The sequence below is a fragment of the Primulina tabacum genome, chromosome 8 (genome assembly GCF_025594145.1).
Source record: "Primulina tabacum isolate GXHZ01 chromosome 8, ASM2559414v2, whole genome shotgun sequence".
In the NCBI taxonomy this organism is placed as follows: Eukaryota; Viridiplantae; Streptophyta; class Magnoliopsida; order Lamiales; family Gesneriaceae; genus Primulina; species Primulina tabacum.
The window spans coordinates 10,471,462-10,492,269 of NC_134557.1; the positions used below are offsets into that span (position 1 = coordinate 10,471,462).

A 20,808-nucleotide genomic window follows, 5' to 3' on the forward strand; every position below is an offset into this window, starting at 1 on the left:
CGGTCGAGCTCCGTCTCCCGTCTATAAGTTTTTACAAAATTTTGGTACGTTTGCGTGTTGACACTATGAGGATTCCCTGAAAATAGGTGGAATTCCAACATATGACCCTTCACAGTGTGATAGAACCGTTTTATGGCCTCGTCCCCTTAGAGGATTAAAACTTAGGGACTGACGTCAGTAAACCGTTAAAGGTGAAAAATCGTAGTGTTGTTATGATATGAGTACGATGTTACGATTATGAAAAGCATGTTGTATGTGTATGTTGTTTTCGAAAATGTTATAAAATTTTTATGTTGTGATCGATATCCCCCACTTGCTGAGTATTTCCCAAAATACTCACCCCCCTTTCAACCTGCCCCAGAGAAATCCGAGGAGGAAATCGAGGAGGAGGAATCGAACCAGTTTTGGGGTTGGTGAATTGCGAGACTTCAAGATTTAGATTAAGTTTATGTTATTATTATTCAGTTTACGTTTCCGCATTAACTCTGTCGTTTTTTTTAAATTCGGTATTGTAAGACAACTGTTATTTCGTTGAGATTATAATATATAAACTGGTTTCGGTTTACACTGTGCTACAAAGGCTTGTTGTTTCGATTATGTGATTGTTAAACAACGCCGGTGTCAATCCCGAGTCTCGGGGCGTGACACGAACCGACCGAATTATGTCATAACCGATGAAAAACCGAGCCGAATGGTGACCAAATTAACCGATTAGTTTTAAAAAAAATTGTGATTTAACTTTAATTATATATGTACTTTTTCTTAAACACTACAGTCTATAAAAATGCATAAAAACATAAAATCACACACTTCACAAATGTATAAATTTTGTTTGAACACAATCAATACATATTTTATTGATTTTAAAATTAAAATTAAAATATATATAAAATTGATAAATAATAATATTTATTATATCGGTTAATTCGGTTAACCGATTTCAAAATTTTGAAAACCGTAACCGAATCGAATTAACCGATATAACCGAATTTTTTAAATTTGGAAATCGAATTTCCGAAATAACCAAACCGAATTTTCGAATTGGCTCGGTTCGGTCGATTAATTCGGTTTAACCGAAATCTTGCTCACCCCTAATGATCAAGCACACGAGATGTAATTTTTGGTTTTTAAAAAGTGATTTTTGAAACTGAAAGGAATTTTATTCATTGATATATTTTTCTTTTAATATCTTTAATGTTTTGTCTTTCTAGACATGAGAAATTGATGATATGATCTCGTGTAGATTTAATATTTGATATGAGACTATCTTTAAGATATGATATCATAATATCTTTAAGATATGATATCCTTGTTTTAAAAAGAATTTGTTTTCCTAATGAAATGTTTTTTTCTATGTTTTAATAGGACTCAAATGAGAAGAAAAAGGGAGAGACCGAGAGCATAAACATCCTGGAGAGACGAATTCATACAAAGAGTTTTCGAGATCGAAGCAATCTCGTGCCATTGTTAAAGTGTTGCTGTGAAGTGCTGATAACATCTGAAGACAACGCCTAATCACTGTTTAGATTAGTGTGTTGATTTTTGAAGACTTTTCACTTCTCAGTTGATGCATCCTCTGTATAGTGGTTATACGGTTTGTTAGAGGTTTAGGGTGTAATTGTTTTTTTCTCGCCTTAATTAGGGAGTTGTTTTATTCTTTCACTAGTATTGGTTTTTTTTTAAACTTACAAGTTTTTCTAGTGAATTATTTTTCCCTGAGGCACCGCGCAAGTATTTTATACTTGTGCATAATTTATATCTCGTCTCTCGTATTGTTATCATTCCAGTTGCGTGTTAATGTGTTAAACTATAATTTCCGCTGCATGTTGTCGTGGGTGTTACAACACCTACGCACAACACCTACATTCTGATACACACAACACTCACCCTCATCACATTTACACTGTGGAAACGGAACTTTCAGAAACTTATACGATGGTTCTCGAGCTAGATTAGAGGAATCTTTCCCTACTTTAGGGATGTTAGTGTTTCTTATATATGCTGTTAATATTGCATTAGTTTATTAAAAAGTGGGATGACTATAAAAGTATATTTAGTTTGGTGTCATATTGACCGGCAAAATTGTTTATATATAGCTCAAGTTTAATTAATAGTATGTATAGATAGATAGAGATAAACAATTTGTGATGATAATGAAAAATAAAAGCGATAGTATTTGCATATGTTTAATTGCCATAAATTTTAAATAGGGGCCGAATATTAAAAGTTTTAGTGCTTTTTAATGTGTTTTATATTATATTCATCTTAATACTGTTAAATCAAATTAGAGTTTAGAGTGGTGGATAAACTCTTTAAAATGTTTTTCTTGAAAGTGAGATGTTCAAACAGTTTTTAACCTGTTAGAACTAGGATTCTCAAACGACTAGTTTCACTGACCACTAAAAGTAAAAAAGTACGTAAACGGTCTGATTTGACTAGTGATAAAGTATGTATCCAAATAAGACAACAATTAATAAGCAATGTATGGAAACAATAGAAGCAAGAAAATAAAGTGTTTAAAGTAAATGAGACAAATATTTATGAATGTTCGAATATTAATAACACCGCTTCATCCAAAAAGAAAGGTCTCTATTAAAAGATTTTGACTTTACAACAACTTGTAACAACATACTTCAACTAGGACTTATCACTACTTAAGTTGAAATTCTTAGTGACCATGTTATAAGGTCTGGAGTTGAAGAAATCTCGGTTCACCAGAAGACAACACAAAATATTCAACGGTTGCTTGTAGGTTGGTGGAGTAGTACAAAAAGATCCTTGGATGATTTGATATTTTCTGATAGACATATGTTAAGTGAGCAACTTGAAGTAAGATTGCTAAAGAGTGCTCAATAATCTGGTGATAATGCAGACTAAGAGATGTGCGAGAGTTGGATTTTTTTATGATCTGAATTTGCGTTTGTATAGTTGAAAAGCTCCAAAGGTCGAATAATATTTTTCAACGATCATATGCACTTGTTCTTGACAGAATGTCCTTGTCGCTATCACCATCGTACACTATAATAAATTTCATTAAATGTCCCTATGCTTTTTTTGGATTTAGCTCGAATAACTTCCGAGAAGTTACTTGACTTAAGTCACTTTGAGAAACATTTTGTCACATCGAGACTTTGTGGAACATTGTTCTTCCATGCTATGGCTGGTAATTTCAGAGTGGTTGGAAGTAGAGTATCTACTTTGGTTTGCTCATATCTAACCGAAAATTGGATGGTAATGTTTTTTTATTTAATATGGGTCCGGTCAGAAATCATATTATCTGCAACTTGAAAAGAATAGGACGTTTAAGCTGTTAGACTTTTCATCAGCGGTCGAAAAGCTTAAATACATGAAAATAACGATTGATTTCCTGAAACAACTCGATGATATTATTTTGTCAATAACTAAAACTTAGGGTAATAGAAATATTTTAATAATTTTTCTTTTTTCGGTGATAAGAAAACCAAGTTGCAAGTCTATACAAAAAGTTACATTTAGACAATATAAGCGATGATTGAATGAGAACGAATTTCATTGAGTGAATGAAATTCATTTTTTCAGGTGCTTATATCATAATACACCTACAAAGAAATACAAAACATATCTTCTATGGCTTGAACTTCCACCGCCGTCACCTCCTCTATTTCTTCTATCTCCATCTTTTTTTTTTCTTTTATCGGCTCTCTTAAACTCTGTATGCATAGCCCTTTCCGGTCATTGTTTTAGCTCTTTTAACTTTTTAATCAATCACTTCCCCTTTGTTGGCATCACCACATTGCATATATTCAAGAATTTCTTGCAACTGGCGGCCAAAAGTATCGAACAACTCATCCATATGATGTTTGACCTGAACAACTTGGGATTTCAACTCTGTGTCCATATGAATTTGACTTCGAGAAATCTGTGCTGAGAGTTTTGGGTTCGTGGTGATGGGTCGAATCTTTAACTGGGTTTGTTCGGACTTTGATATTCTGAACAAAATTTCAATGTTACCTAAGATCTTGATCACTTGAGCCTTGAAATTGTCGAACATTACCCGATGAGCATAGTTTTTTGACCTCTATGTCATTCATTGATTGAGAGATGATGATCAATTGAGACACGAGATGATCAGATGGAGTCCTTGTGGGAGAGATTTTTTTTCGGATAAAAAATTGTTCGGAGAGGGGATTAGGGACCGAATTGTTGTGCCACAATACCACATGTTGGACTTGAGATAATGGCATTGACAGTTGAAATTGAGACGTTTTCTGGCTGTGGATCAGCCATTTATTCCAAATGTTCAAATTCCCAAATGACTTGCTCTATCTCTTCAATTCGAATGACCAACTCCTTACCATTCATGTTCTCAGGAGAGATCATTTTATTTTCAATATATTTGTTACTGCAGGAGTGGTTGGCATTGATTCCAAATTCATATCTTTGTCCGCATAATTTCTTATTTTTATCGACGGTGAAATCTTCAAATTAACATGGGAGAGGAAGGGTCCATCTCTCTTTGATCAAAATCAAATTGAGATAAATATTTTACTGTTTCTTTCACATAGATTAGATGAATCTCTGGGAGTGATTCTGATGGCATGTGTCCTTGCGGGGAGGATGGAAGAGCTTGTTCATTAGATGGTTCATATCGGTCTCTTGACCACCAGTCTTAAGGACAAATATATCAATGGTTGGATTGTTAGGGATTTCTTCCACTGTGGTGGGTATCTTAACCTATAAGACTGTTTGAATGAAAGGGTTTACTTCTTTGTTAAGCACGAAAAATTCATCAACAATTTGATCTTTAGGAGCTGCATCTTGAATATCTTCGGCCTGGTTCATGATCTGAGTTTCTCCAAGATCAAAAACTGCTTCAACTGTTGCTTCCTAAGCAGCTGGAAGTTCATACTCTTTTCGCATCACTATAACTCTCGGAGACACAGAAAAATCGTCCATTTTCAGCTGGTTGATCACCACTGCATCATCCTTGGCGTCGGGACTATGAACAACAAAATTATCTTTTTTCTATTAAATTGATTATCGTAGGATATTTTTTTAGTTCGAATTCTATGAAGTTTCGCTATTTGAGAACATTTTCTGCTTGATTGCAGCAACTTCTTTCACTATTTTTTATTTTCTTAAAAATTCCAGATGGACAGCTGTAAAAATCAGTCATTTTCTCTTGAGAACTTTGGTTTACTCACTCCATACCGAGATTGATTGCGGCCTGAATGTTTGAGATCTTGTCTTCCACCAGTATAACCTTTCTCTTGGCCTTGTGATCAATCAAAGATAGACTGGATTTCATTGAAGTGATGTCACATTCTGTGATGGTGATACATTTGGACATAACAGATAATGGAATAACTTCAATTGGAGCCGATCGTAATGGTTCATTGACGTGTTTTATCAATTTTGTTTTCTTCATCTTCGGCCTTTTATCCTTTTACGTTGTCTTTACATCGTTTTCCTTAGGCTCCCTCACCTTCTTACTCACATTGAAAATTTGAGTAAGAGGTTTCTTCTCCCGATCATCTTAATAATCGAATGAAAGAACTAGCTTCTTTTTTGTGTTCTTGACCCGTGCCTTGTACTGCTTGACTAGCTTCTTCTTCTTCTTTTTTTGTTCATGTTCTTCCCCCTTTTCAATATTAACAGCAAGAATTTCTTCGCCAGTTGGAACATTCTTCTTAACATATGTTGTCGCTGTGGTCCAATCAAGTAACTTGACTTTGTTGAGTTTGAAGACATCCACCATCTTGATTTTCAAGAGTACCAAGAGATAGCCCAATGGGATGGCAAACCCTTGAGATTGTGCTTCTTTCTTCACCATAGCCATGAAGATGTTGAAGAATATGTCTTAACAAATTTACATTGATATCTGAGGTGATGGTTTCCATGGCCAGAAATTTCTCAGTGGCGATCTTATCAAACGAGCCTACCTTATCCAACAGTGGCTTGCTAACAATGTATGCTAGAAGCCTATACTCCAGCTTCAAATCCTTTTTCTAGGCAGTAGGCGCGACAAGATAAAATCCATAAACAATGAACTTGGTCCTCCAATGAGCAAAATTACCATTAGGGATAGCAAAAAAATACTGAGTCTAACTGTCATAAAGGTCGAAATTTTCGGCAAATAGCTTCTGTGTTATCGATATGTTTGAACCCTGGACCATTCAAAAGACTGACCCATTCTTCATTTTGGTTGTTTCAAAGAGCTCATTTAGCGATGTTTCAAAAACATGGAAACTACATCCTAGAAGTTTGTGTAGTCCATATGCTTCGATCACGTAAAACATCTTCAACATGGATTCATCTTTCATGTCCCAACACCGAGACAAAGATGATGGCAAGAATGTTTGTAGAGTAGGAAGTAATCTTTGTAAGTTGGTTGGAGTGAACGACTTGACTTGATGTGCAGAATGGTTAGAGTGCAAGAAAGCAAAAATTCAATAAAACATAAGGATTTTGAAGATTAGAAGTAATCACAAAGAGATAAATTAGGTGAAGAAGATGCATATACACAATCCGATGTAATAGACATGACAATCCATGTGTCTATAGGACATTGGTTGAAAATTAAAATTTGAAATGTCAAAAAGTGACCGGTTCATATATTCGAGTAAAAATGAATTAATTTTAAAAAATAATAATAACTTTTAGGACAATAAATACAAAATCAAGACTAATTCAAAACTTGAAAAGACAAAAATAATTAAATTTGGACCGTTCATTAATGATTAAAATACCTTAGGAAGAAATGATCAAAGCATATGATAAAATCAAGTTTTCACAGCTTTTAACCAAAGCGGTCAGAGTTGTATACTAGTTTGATTATTTATTTTATCATCTCGACTTTTGTTCTCCCTAAATATATATATTAGTTCAAATAAATTAAACCAAGAATATTGCGAAATTAAGAAAACTTATTGTCTGGTAATGGCTTGGTGAATATGTTGACTGTTTGTTGATATGTTGAAATATAATCCAGTTGGATGTCCTTGTTCATTACATTATATCAGATGAAATAATGTCTAGTATCAATATTCTTCGTCCCAGAATGTAAGATATGATTGTAGGGTATTGCTATGACGCTTGTCTTATCACAGAATATTGGGAACTCGTCAGTTTGAATTTCATAATTTCTTAATTGTTTCTGAATCTATAGTAGTTTTGCACAAAAATTCCCAGTGGTTAGATACTCATCTTCATCCGTTGATGTGAAAATAATTTTTTGCTTCTTCCTGAACCAGGATATCAGTCTATCTCCTAAGAACAGGCATGATCCACCGCTTCTTTTTCGGTTGATCTTGCAACTTACATAATCTGCATCTGAATATCCGATAAGATTAAAACTTGAGTATTTGGGATACCAAATACCAACACATGAAGTTCTTTAAAGATATTTAAATATGTGTTTAGCTGCAGTATAGTGAGATTGCTTAGAATTAGCTTGAAAGCGAACAAACAAGAAAATAACAAACATGATATCTACCTGGCCGACGGTCAGATAGAGAAGTGATCTGATTAAACTATGATGTCCACTGATATTCCCCTTTCGTCTTTATCTGGCTTGATTGATGAGCTTATTGGGGTAATGGCAGCTGCACAGTTCTCTATGCAAAACTTTTTGACTAAGTCTTCGGTGTTCTTGGTTTGGCTAATGAAGATGTCATTTTCTAGTTGTTTAACTTGCAACTCGAGAAAAAATGTGATCCATCATATTCATTTTGAATTTTCCCAGCATTACCTTGGATAATCTCTCACAAAGATTTTGATTAGTTGAACTAAATATTATGTCATCAACATAGATTTAAACAAGTAGAATATGATCACCGTTAATAAATTTGAGTAGGTTTTTATCTATTGTTCCCATTACAAAGTCATGGTCAAACATTAATTTAGATAGTGTATCATATCATGCACGATGAACTTGTTTTAAACCATACAAAACATTATCAAGTTTATAAACATAACTAGGATAAATATGAATAACAAAACCATGAGGATGTTCAACACACACTTATTCATTTAATAAACCATTAAGAAATACTAAATTAAGATCTATCTGATAGACCTTAAAGTTCTTAAAGTAGCATATGCAAGAAATATCCTGATATCTTCAAATCTAGTCACATGAGCAAATGATTCATCAAAGTCTATATCTTTGTGTAACTAATCTTACTTTATTTCTTAATATTGATTCATTCTCATCTATTTTATTCCTAAATACCCATCTAGTTCCAATAATATTTTCATTAACCGATTGGGGAACTAGATGCCAAACCTTACTTCTCTTGAATTGATTAAGTTCTTGCATTGCATCTATACAATTTTTCAATCTCCTAATGCTTCATCTATTTTCTTAGGTTCAAGTTAGGATACAAAGACAATATGCATGAATTCTATCATTTGTTTTCTATTCTATGATAAACGGTCGAATTATCGATGAACAATTCGAGTGGATAATGTACATTCTACTGGAGGCTTGATCTAAATGGATTTGGATTTGGATGTTGAACTGTTAGATCTTCATTAGTTTTTGCATTATCCTCTTTTTAATGTATTTATGGCTGGTGGTTAATCACCAAATCAATTTCTTCAACCGATTGATTTTGAGCAGATTGTCGGCTAGACTTACTTCATGAATGATTTCAGTCGTTCTTATTAAATCTATCTCATGATCATTGCTATAACTAAAGTTAGTAGCATCCAACTTGCCTCTTAATTCATGTATATTGCTACTATTATTATCACGACATATAGAGGATTCATCAAATACCCATGCATATATTATTCAACGGTTAGGGTTCTATAATTATAAACTCTATAAGCTTTATTAACCAAAGGAAATCATAAGAACACATCAACATCATATTTAGCATAAGAAGCATTTAAGTGTGTTTTTACTATTATTGTGAATGAAAAACTTACAATCAAATATGCAAAAATATGATATTTATGGCTATTTGACATTCCAGATTTCGCAGGGGGTCTTCCCATGATTCTTATTAATCATTTATTTGTTTTGTGTATAAAATGTAGTGTTGATAGCTTCTTCACAAAATCTTTGAGAAATTTGAATGGTACTCCAATTGTACTGGATAACCAACAAATCTGAAGAGAATGTCACGTGTCCTTGTCGTCTTTCCAAATATAATATTAAGCAATATATTTCCTTGGACAATAGCTAGATATAGTAACTAATAGTTCTTTATTTCTGTTACAGATTGAATGAGATTTGTTCCTTTCTGATTATATTCAAAATTTATACTCTGAGAAGACTGGCTATTGTACACAGAGATTCTCTTCAGATAAGTCAGTATGCGACTCAATTGGTCTTGAATAGTAATAACCCAACTGACTTAGAAATCCAGATCGATTATCCTTATTGTTCCCCTTAGGGTCATCGGTCCGAACTAGTTTACTTCACCTATATACAATTGCTTAACTGATTTATTAACTCTCTTTTATTATATTAGTTCAATATTGTCAGTGTCCATCAGATCAGTTTATTATCTCCAAAACTTAAATCAAATTTTTTCTTTGAAACACTATGAAAGATGAAGCCTGTCAATGAGCTATATAAGTGTTAAAGGAATTGTTTATGTCAAACAAACAATTAGAAATACCTTGAGCTTTTCAAAATAGGTCCGAGTCAAATAACTATGATTCGATAACTCAATTGCACAGATATGCAAAATACATGATTTTTCGAAAGGGTATTGTATGGCTAAAATCTTTATTATTCACATCATTCTAAAATTGGAGGAGCTAGTTAGGCACTTGATTCTAAAACTGGGATGAACTGAATCCAAACATACACATTATATTCTAAAGCTAGAAACTAGAGGATAATAAGAATGGCCTTCATAGATGCCAAGGATTGGTCGAGTCAATTCTTGGTTCATGTACATATTTCATATCGCCAAAATGAGTAACTTGCCAACGTACACTTGCGATTGCTGATTGATCTTGATCTAGATTGCGAATAATATTTACAGTTTTTAAGAATGAATGATATTTTATCATCATCTATATACAGTAATTAATCTCAACCCTGCTTTTATCCTATACTAGATTCTTGAACTAATAATATGTCATAAAATGGATATAGATCTCTGAAAAACCCTTTGCCCTGGAGCAAGTATAGCGAACGGGTCATAAGCTAATTTCCTCTGAACAAAAGTTTCCCACCGTGCACCAAAATGCCTTCGCCACTCCACTTGTGTAGTATAGAAAGGTAAATATTGCTTCACTCCTAAACTGGCCGCTTCACAGAAATCCAAAATTCTTTTGTTCAGGCTCAAAAAGTTCTGCAAGCCGTCGTTCTCCGCCGCATGTGGAAGAAAGGCCACCAAGTAGAAAATGTCCTCTTCTGGAAGTACAACCGAGGTTTTGTTATCCCACCTGGAGTACAAGGCAAGAGTTTATATATGTTTAGTTCCTAACTTCAACAACTTTGGATATCTATTGTATTCAATGAATGGGACTTTTACTTTGATTTGTTCACTGGGTAGACAAGGACTGGGCCGTTGTTTGTGTCCGTTAACATGTTCCCAAAGACAACCTCAGCAAAGTTGTTGATTTTGCTTCTTGGAACAAGAAGATTGAGCCATGGATGAGGAAGATCCCATAATCCTTTCGACCGTAGTTTTAATTCTGCCGAATGCACCCGGTCCAAGAATTTCGTGTACGAGACTTCTGTGACAAAGAGCGTTGAAGGGATGTAGTTTAGTTCAGACAACAAGAACTTAATTTCCTGTGATAAAAAAACACTTGATATTAGTATTCTTTTGCTATTCCAATGGTTCTAAATTTTTAGTTAGTTTCATTCACCTGGTTTATATTATCGGACTCCTCAGGGTCAAAATTTTTAGTCAATTCCAGGCAAAACAATGTCTTTCCATCTGATACAAATTTACTGGCTTGCTCTGGCTCTTCTGGGCTGAAAGATGATCTCCAGTTGTTAACGAGACCCGTCTTGTTTACGATCACAAGGCCTTCTATGTAATCAAATGTGTTTTCCGCGGATATCAAATTCTCCTGATCTCTAGAAAATGTTGAAAAATCTGAATAAAGTACTCGAATCCACTTCACCTGTGGACGATTCAAGTAAAAGTATGATAAGCTATTCTGCAAGACTTGAACAAATTTTTTTTTATGACAGATTCAGGGTGTTGTTTCTCGTACCATCTTCGGTGCCGGCTCTAGAGCGATCCGAGCACGAGTTATAATTCCAAACTGGCCGAGCCCCCCCAAGACACCATGAAAGAGGTCGGCATTCTTCTCTGCGGAACAAACGACTACTTCCCCTTTTCCTGAGTTATTTCAGCCAAAATAATGAATCAAGAATGATATTACGTCATAAATCATCTTTACACTCAAATATATATTACCTGTCACAACTTCAAGCTGGTACACGTTACTGATCTGGGGACCGTGCCGAAAAGCCTGCCCGCTGATCCCGGCATTCGACAACGTCCCACCGACTGTTAGATGCAAGTAATCCGTCCAAGATTTGGGCGCCAATCCATATTTCAAGCACTCGTGCAGAATATTGATCCACAATTCTCCAGCTGAGACATCCACAAAAGGGAATCTTCCTCTATGAATCTGCATTTCTTGCCCACTTATTAATGATTCCATATTGATCACAATTCCTTGCGGCGCCTGCGATTGGCCCTGTAGTGAATGGCCATGTCCTCTAGCTGCGATCGTAAGCCCCGAAGCCGGACCCATCTGCAGAACATGTTTTACAGTCGAGGCGATGTCGGACACTTTCTTAGGGAAAAGGACCGCCGACGGGAGGAAATGGTAGCGGTTGCCGAAATCTCGGGCGGCGAATTCGTTTCCATGGAAGCTAAAACTGCCCTGAATTTTTAATGAAGAAGGGATTACGGGGAAACAGAGGCTTAGTTTGATCACCATGCAGAAGAATACCAACAAAATCGAGAGATTTGGCGTGAAAAGAATGTTGCTTCGTTCCATAAAAGACATGGATATATTGTATGTGTCAAGCTTCTTGGTGTTCTAGAAGTGGAAAGTGAGGAGTTGTGTGTTCATTGGTTTGAGGAGTTTTGAGGAGGGGATTTAAAGGGATTTGGGTTCAATCTTTAAATAAATAAATAAAAATATTAAATTTGATTTATATATTCAATCATATTATATAATTTAAATATGTACATTAGAGGACCTTTAAATTTATTGATATGGTTTTGATTTTGGACGGTTTTGGATTTTTATTTTATTTTATTTTTTTATCTTAAGAAACCAGAAACAAATCGTGGCAATTTCGATTACGTGACCCAAAATGTTATTTGGGTTATTGTTTGTGAGTAGATCTTTTGTGAGATGGTCTCACGAATTTTTATTTATGAGAGGAATCAATCCTACCGATATTCACAATAAAAAGTAATATTGTTAGCACATAAAGTAATACTTTTTCATGGATGACTCAAATAAGATATCTGTCTCACAAAAACGACTCATGAGACCGTCTCACATAAGTTTTTGTCATTGTTTGTTCTAAGAGAACCACGGTCCGATCAAATTAATCTGGATTCGAATTTAGTATAGATTTATTTTATGCCGTCATGTGTTTTTTATTTGCAGTCCCAAACATGAGTATAATGTGGAAAACGGGCTCCTTCCTAACCAAACTAAAATCATATTCTTTGGATTAAAGAAACTAGACGATGAAGTTAAAATTTGGCAAAATAAAATTAGATGGCCACTATTTTGCATTATTCTAAGTTTTATAAATTTAGTTTAGAAACATATAGGAACTTTCTCCGACAATCCAAAGTGGGATTCACCAAATCTTCAATTTTTAAAATCCATCAATAATGGCAATTTCCTTGATCTTTCCACATTGTTACCATGTCAAGTCCTTCAATGTGTGTTGAAAGTCAAAGCAACTTCTAAGTCGACATGATTTGATCAGGGGACATATCAATTCAGTCTTTTTTTTTATTTTTTTATGTGAGAACACTCCGTCGTTAATTAATAGTCAATGTATACTTTATACACATCCACTTGACATAATAACGTTCAAACCATGTTACTCAGATAAATCACATTGGACAAGTCTTGTGAAACGAGATTGTCAAAAAAGTTCTTTCAGTATATTTTTTCCCACTAAACCTCGATCATTTCTGGAAAAGTGTTGTACATGATTGATACATTAGATACATGTAACAACAGAAAAACATATTTATTCTTAACATACGTGGTTCGACGTAACAAGATAAATACAAGAATATAAATAAAATCGTTATATTAAAAAAAAAAAAAAAAAGAGCACAAGAATTTAAAATACTTGTTGACTTTAGAGTTTGATGATTTACTCCATGGGGAAAATAAGATAAATTTGTTGTTAAAAGCTAACATCACGTATCTAAAGGGGAGATTGGATGAGAGGGACTGACAGATCTTCCTTGTATAGATATGGTTTTAGCCAGCAGGCATGGCCAACTCCATTTGAAAAAGGTCCATACAACACGTGAATTCCGAATTAATGCGTTTTCTTGGAAATTAAGGGGATTGAGACCCTTCCCAATGGGTAAAAGGTCTCCTCTCTTCCCTTCCATCGCCGGACAGACCCGAAATTTATTTAGAAAACACCGACTTTTTCATTTATTCGCAAATAAAAACTTAATTATTGGATAGTTTATATTTTGTAATAATAAAGTATTGTCGAGACCCGATCTAATCTTTTATTATGTTGTTATTACACAAGAGGGTGGTAGATACTAAATTTTAGTATCATGATTGTTTTTGTTTACATGGAAAAATGTCATTTTTCACCATTTAATAAATATCGTAACTTAAAAATATTATAATATATTTTATATATATATATATATATATTAGCTGGGTGTGTGATTATGTTGCGAAGTCGTTTGTAGGCCTTTGTTCCCAACATGTGGACCAACCCGATCTGATTCTCCTGTGTTGAATTAGATTGCAGATCAAACACGTTTTAGCTTTGTTTGCACTGGCTTACTTCTATGCTATTCAAATCTCCCTCTAAATACTGTAAAAAAAATAGATAAATAATCAATTGGATGTCATTTTTCAAAGAGTTGAATCAGTCTCGGCTTACTGTAATGACACTGATGTTGTTGTGCAAACAAAATAATCAAGGTTTTATCAGCGATTCAAACATATGTTGAGGAAGTTCCACATAATCTGGGAGATTGTGGGAAAGATAAACTTATCAGTAGAGAGAGTTGCATCTACAGATAACGTTTTTTATTCACCGACGAAGCCTCGGCCTAAGTCCATTATTTGAGAAGAATCGTGAAGCGATGAGTTCGAGATATATGGATAGTTGGCTATAGGGTAAGTGCGAGATTGTTAGAGTAGGTGATCAGCGAGCCAACTTGTGTCTTTGGATTTATTGAGGTTTCTCTCTCAACTTAAGATCGTGAAACTTATTATGAAGCGTAATGTATATTCTAAATAAGTTTCTAGTCGATTCAATTGCCTAAAATAAGAATAAAGGTCACTCGAACTTGAGACTAGCGTATATGATATACACGTCATGTTTCATTAGTAAGGGCATAAAGATGTCCATTTATACAGATATGTGATTATTTAATGATGCACTGGACAACCCTCCATCGGACTTTCCAAATGGTTTTCATTTATCGAGCGAAAAAGTCTGTGATTATGGTTGTACATCATTAGTCCTTAGACCAAGGACAATCTTAAGGCTCTGCATTCTAGGATTCATTTTGATCCGTTTACCGACTTAATTGAAGGTAATCAGATGGCGAAGTTGGGTGAAATTTTGAAACATATGGAGCCAATTCATCGTAGTCGGGGATTCATCGCGCACTCACGAATGAAGATATCCTATGTGATATGATGAGTTAATAGTGCAAGGAATCTTTGGCCAAAGTAAGACATGTGGATTTTAGAAATGAGTTTCTCCAGTTGCACATATCATGTCACTATTATTACTCAAAGATACATCACATCATTATCGAATTTATTTGCAACTCTCGATATACCAAATAATTTCAAATTCGATCGGAATATATGTATTGAAGCAACCGTACTATATGCTAACTATAACTTAAGGTTTTTACAGACATTATCTGTGATACCTAGAGGATCATGGGGCGATGCTACCAGACGCTCTTACCATGATCTGATAGGTGCAATCAGATTTCAGTGACGTTCTTGATCAATGGGTTGATGGAAAAAATGTGGTTAATTAGGGTAAGCCCGAATAAGAACAAATTTTGCTCTAAATCACATGAAGTTATGAACCAACGACTAATTGTATCTCTGAACCATTGAGGATCACACAAATATTGGATTATGTGTTTCCGTAGAGACACTCAAATTCAAATAGTAGAATTTGACGATTGTAGTTTGATGAAGATCAAACAGATTTCTTATAAATAAGTTTTTAAGTTGATTCCAAGTAAAGGAAGTTGTGGAATTTAACTTAACTACTAGTTAATTGAGGAAGTATTGACTGTTCTAGTGGAGGAGTTCACAAAACTGACAACTGTCAAAAATGGACCAATATTAAATTCTGTCTTTCGAAATTTTCATTAGGTGAACAAGATTTATACTCTCGATATATCGATGCTGTCTGATTATCAATCGTGGTATAATGAGTTCACAATATTTATTTAGTACATTTATAATATACTAATTAAATAACAAATTATTAGTAATGACTACTAAGTGTAAAATTCCCATTGAACATTCTAGAAAAGTCGAGAATAAATTAATTAATTAATAATTCATTGAGTAATTAAATAAAATTTATTTAATTTAAAGTATAAATAAATATATGTATATATATGTATATGTGTGTGTATATTGTATTATCAAAAGTTAATAATAATTTAATAATGCATGGCATTTTCAAAAGTGAAAAAACATACATGAGAAATTTTTTAATAATTGAAAAACAATATCATAAAAAAAAGGAGAGTCTTGATTAGACGATGAAGAAATTTTTTATGTGTCTAATCAATAGATGAAAAAAATGCACATAGCAATTTTTATTCCACCAAATTTTTTGTTTCCCTGTCTCCTCTCACAAAGGCTGAGACCCTTCCTTCACAGCACCACCGTCCTGACATCTCTGCAACACGGTTGAAATTTTGAAATTACAACGATCAACTCTCAGTCGCAAAATTTTGTTTAGATCTCTACTTCGATCTATACGATGAATTCGATTTCTGATCGTGGACTAGATTCAGGAGATTGAAGAACGTGGTCAATTCTAGTATATCGTTCAAATGCATTTATAAGAAGGACCAATCCCGCTAATCTTGGACTGCTTTAATGTCCAACTTTCTTAAACACAAAAGTAAATCAAATCTAAACACGTTACAAATGGTTTAAATCATTCGATGTCTAAAGAAGTTATGATTGTTAAAACACAAAATATTTAAACTTCCACCAATATCTCCATAGAACAATAATTTTTTTCCTATTTTGGGTAAGGAACTTCGGTTACGCTTGCTAGGATGAGTTTTATTAAGACCGAAATGTTTGATTTTTTTTTAAAAAAAAACTCGAAATTACTCGATTAAAATATATTTGAAATTCATTGAATCAGCGTCACCAGTGTCTAAACTAATAGAGAGAATGAATATGACTCGCTCGCCATCGATGAATAATATTTCCTCACATTTTTTTTTTTTGGTGGGATTTTTTCTTCAATCTTCAAATGTAGAATAGATTATAGATTTCAATTGGGTGGATCGACCCGACCTATTTTGAAAAAATATTCAAATAACACTAATTTAAGATCCGTTGATTCATTCCATATCCATCATGCGTATTAAAAGTTTTCGTTGCAAATGCATTGTGTGTGTTCAAATTAATATCATGTGTTAAATATATGTAAATGTATTTTTATTTTTAAAATGTTTTTTTAGTGATTTTTTTCTAAATTTTTATTTAATTACTTATAATTCACGGAAATGTTTGAGTCTTAATAGATATTATAGTTTTAAAATTCGATAATATCCTTCAAATAAATTATTATTCGAATACATATTTATATCTTTTTGCTATCAAATAATAAAATTTTATACCCACGATCTAATTGGAAAAATATATCTGAAAAATTGAGGAAAATAATTATTTTTAAAAAAATTATTAAGTTAAGTATTAAAAAATTATGGGTTTGATATCTTAGCTCTGTAATAAAAAAAAAATGAATGTGTATATTTCTAGACTATATATGTAATTTGATGTCAGTGTTACATTGACAGACTGAATTGAATAGTATAAATGTCTCAAATTTAATATATAGTCATATATTATTATTAAGATTATTATTATTATTATTATTATTATTATTATAATAATAATAAAATTGAATTCATGTCACGCATAGTAGTATTTTGTGAAAAAGGGCCAGTAAGGGAGGTAGATTCAGTGATGTGTTGCAGGGATATGATTCTTTACTTGAAAGAACAAAAACAAAGCTGAGCAATATGTTAGTCAATTCTATCTTGATTTTTGTTACATATGGGCTTTTAAAAGTGAGACATACATATATCGTGTTTTTCATGGATCTATACGGATTTTGGATTTGACTCGATAAAAAATGGCAAAAGATATAGAGTAGGTCTCTTGTGAGACAGTTTCACGAATCTTTATCTGTGAGACGGGTCAATCCTACCAATATTCACAATAAAAAATAATATTCTTAGTATAAAAATTATTATTTTTAATGGATAACCCAAATAAGATATCCGTCTCACAAAATATTGTGAGGTGTTTATTCATCCCTTCTAAAGCAGCTCCACCGTTCCTAAAAAATGGTACCATTGTGGGTTTTCTCAACCTCTAAACCTATACATATATATTGATTGCATCGTTCAACAAAATCCCCATGTTCTCCAAAGAAGAGTTTGATTATTGGAAAATTAGAATACAAGCTCATCTGACAACTCATGATAATGACATATAGTATATCATTACGGAAGGACCAATCAAAATCATGAAGGTCAATACCACAATAGTCATTACCTATGGAGAATCTCAGATGATAGAAAAGTCACGATCAGAATAGACCACCGATGACAAAATAAAGAAAACCTTGATAATGTGGCAAAGTCCATATTATACAAAACTCTTAACAATAACACATTTAGTAATATCAAAATGTGTGCCACTAGAAAGAGAATATAGAAATTTTGATTCAGTTATATGAGGGCAATGATCAGAAAAAAGAAAATAAACTAAAAAATTGAAAATATCAAGATAAAGCCCGGAGAATCTCCGAACGTCTTTGATGAGCGATTCAGTAGCATCGTCATCAAGTTGACAACCCTTGTAAAATAGTATACCAACAAGAAAATGTCTTTGAAGGTAACGATAGTCAGTCTAAAGGAATGAGACATAAAAATTACGGATTTGACAGTTATAAAATTTGAGGAACATATTGAATTTGATAGTTACAAAATTTGAATAGCCACAATCTAATTGAAAATATATATTTAAAAAGTCAAATCATAAAAATTACAAATTTGATGGTTACAAAATTTGAGGAAGATAATGAATTTTTAAAAACAAATTGAACAAAATAAATACTAAATAAACATGATTTTGACGTCTTAGCTCTTTAACAAAGAAAAATAATGTGTATTTTTCTAGAATATATATGTAATTTGACGCTAATGTCACATTGATAGACCAAAATAGTTAGTATAATTGTATATATACAGTAATATAATAATAATAATAATAATAATAATAATATTATTATTATATAATAAAATTGAATTCAAACCAAGCATACAGAATAGTAGTGTTTTTGGGAATATGGGCCTGTAAGTGAGGTGATTCACTCAGGGATATGATTATGTACTTGAAAGAACAAAAACAAAAGCTGAGCAAATCAATTCTATCTTGATTTTTGTTTCATATGGGCTTTTAAAAGCGAGACATACAGATATCATGTCTTTCATGTGTATATACGGTTTTTGGATTTGACTCAATAAGAAAACAAAACTAGTTTGTGAGACGATATAATCCATCAGGCTCGTGGGATACATTGACACGATTCATATTTATCATAAAAATAATATTTTTAATTAATTAGATCGGACTAGAGATTCGTCTAAAAAAATTTATTGATGAGACGATTTACAAGAGTTTTGTGATAAAAAAAATACATTCTTGTTTGTGATTTTTCTGAAATCAATTAATATCAAAACCCAGGTACACTAGAAATCTAGGTACTTAAACCTGGAGGTATGAAGTTCTTGTGTCCGAGGAGATGAAAAAACCATTTTCAAGAGTGAGAAATTTTTTATGACTAATAGGTAATGGAAAATTCCGTGATGAAAAAGGCTTCGGACGAAGCTCGCTTACGAAATATGTCTATGAGAGAACCAAAATCAGGATAGATCATTATCATTACATTTTCACTTACTTATGTAGTTTAGTTTAGACTCAATTCATCTAAATACATAAATTTAACTACTGTGTGTATGTGTTTTATATATTTATATATATATATATGTGTGTGTATATATATATATATATATTAGTACAATTAAATTAAATTAAGATAATGTGTATATAAGGGTGTCAATTCGGGTGGTTAGTACTATTCAAAAATTGTTCAATCCGAACCCGAGCTAACCCGAAAACTCTCGACTCGAACCTGAACTCGAATCAACCCGATCAATCCGATTTTGAATTTTTTTAAATTTTTTTTAAAAAAAATTAAATAAAATTCAAAAAATAAAAATAACATTTTAATTTAAACACATAATAACAAAATCTCCCTCGTATATATGATTTAATTTTGAAATCCTAGTAGTAGAAAAATAAAATATATTTAATAAATCAAATAAATTATTGTTTAAAAAATAAAAAATGATCAAAATAAATATTAAATTATGAAAATTTATGATATAAATATAAAATAAATATTTTTTCAGACATAGTAAAAATGTATGTAATATTTATTGATTATATATTTTTTTAAAAAAATTAACATTTCTTGGTCAACTCGGGTCAAACCGGGTTGACCCGAACCCCTCAACTCGAGCATTTTTTTCGGGTCAGCTATCGGGTTCAACCCGATCTGTCCGAACCCGAAAACTCCAAACTTAAACCTGATTTTTTTTTTTTTTCGAATTGAAACGTGTCAGATCAGAGGATAGTGTCTGATTTTGACATCACTGTGTGTATATGAGGATAGAAGTATTGACACCACTGTGTATAAGAAGATACAAGTATCATTAATATGGTTTATTATTATAATATATTTCCCATAATCACTCTTATAAACCGGCAGCCGACTAATAAGACTTGTGGGACCAGAACGACCAAATCGCTCTGTACTTGGTACCACAACATAATTTTAAACATGAATTAAACGTAACCAACTCAAAGCGTACTTAAAAAACATATTAGATTTTATGTACATCAATATAGTCTACTTGATTTATCGTTCCAGTAAAAAGTAATATTTTTTACATAACAAATAATACATGTAATTCAAATAACCACATATCACGTGACCAGTGACAAATAATATTTAGACATAAAAAATAATAATTTTTATGAATTCGATCGGATCGAAAAATTCGACATATAATAATTTTCATAAATTTGATCGAGTCAAATATCTGTAACATAAAGTTGATCATGGCGATTCTTTTATGAAAATATAAAACATTTGCAACAAATTATTACAGAAAACAGGTAGAATGATGGTCCAAACTATCTACTTCGAACCACAAAGCCTCTCACATATATATCGGAGCATATTCGTAAGTATTTTCTTCTGAAAATACTTTTTGAATATGTTATCATAGATTATAT

General features: G+C 32.7%; 1 protein-coding gene across 1 annotated transcript; it reads right to left on the minus strand.

Moving 5' to 3' along the window:
- Positions 1–9,834: 9,834 nt before the first annotated feature.
- LOC142553714 (cytokinin dehydrogenase 9-like) lies at positions 9,835–12,065 on the minus strand. Its single transcript, XM_075664161.1, has 5 exons — positions 11,379–12,065; positions 11,173–11,300; positions 10,819–11,079; positions 10,479–10,741; positions 9,835–10,389 (listed from the first exon to the last, which is right to left on the minus strand). Exons 1-5 carry the CDS (start codon positions 11,977–11,979, stop codon positions 10,080–10,082), a joined length of 1,563 nt encoding a protein of 520 aa, XP_075520276.1. The 5' UTR covers positions 11,980–12,065; the 3' UTR covers positions 9,835–10,079.
- Between the last annotated feature and the right edge of the window lie 8,743 nt (positions 12,066–20,808).

What these genes read in the sequence shown, in the direction of transcription:
- LOC142553714 (XM_075664161.1), bottom strand. Translation starts at nt 11,979, where the DNA reads ATGTCTTTTATGGAACGAAGCAACATTCTTTTCACGCCAAATCTCTCG. An exon ending in CCAGCTTGAAGTTGTGACAG is followed by an intron (nt 11,301 to 11,378) that starts GTAATATATATT and finishes GAAATAACTCAG; the next exon opens with GAAAAGGGGAAGTAGTCGTT. An exon ending in AGTCCGATAATATAAACCAG is followed by an intron (nt 10,742 to 10,818) that starts GTGAATGAAACT and finishes TTTTTATCACAG; the next exon opens with GAAATTAAGTTCTTGTTGTC.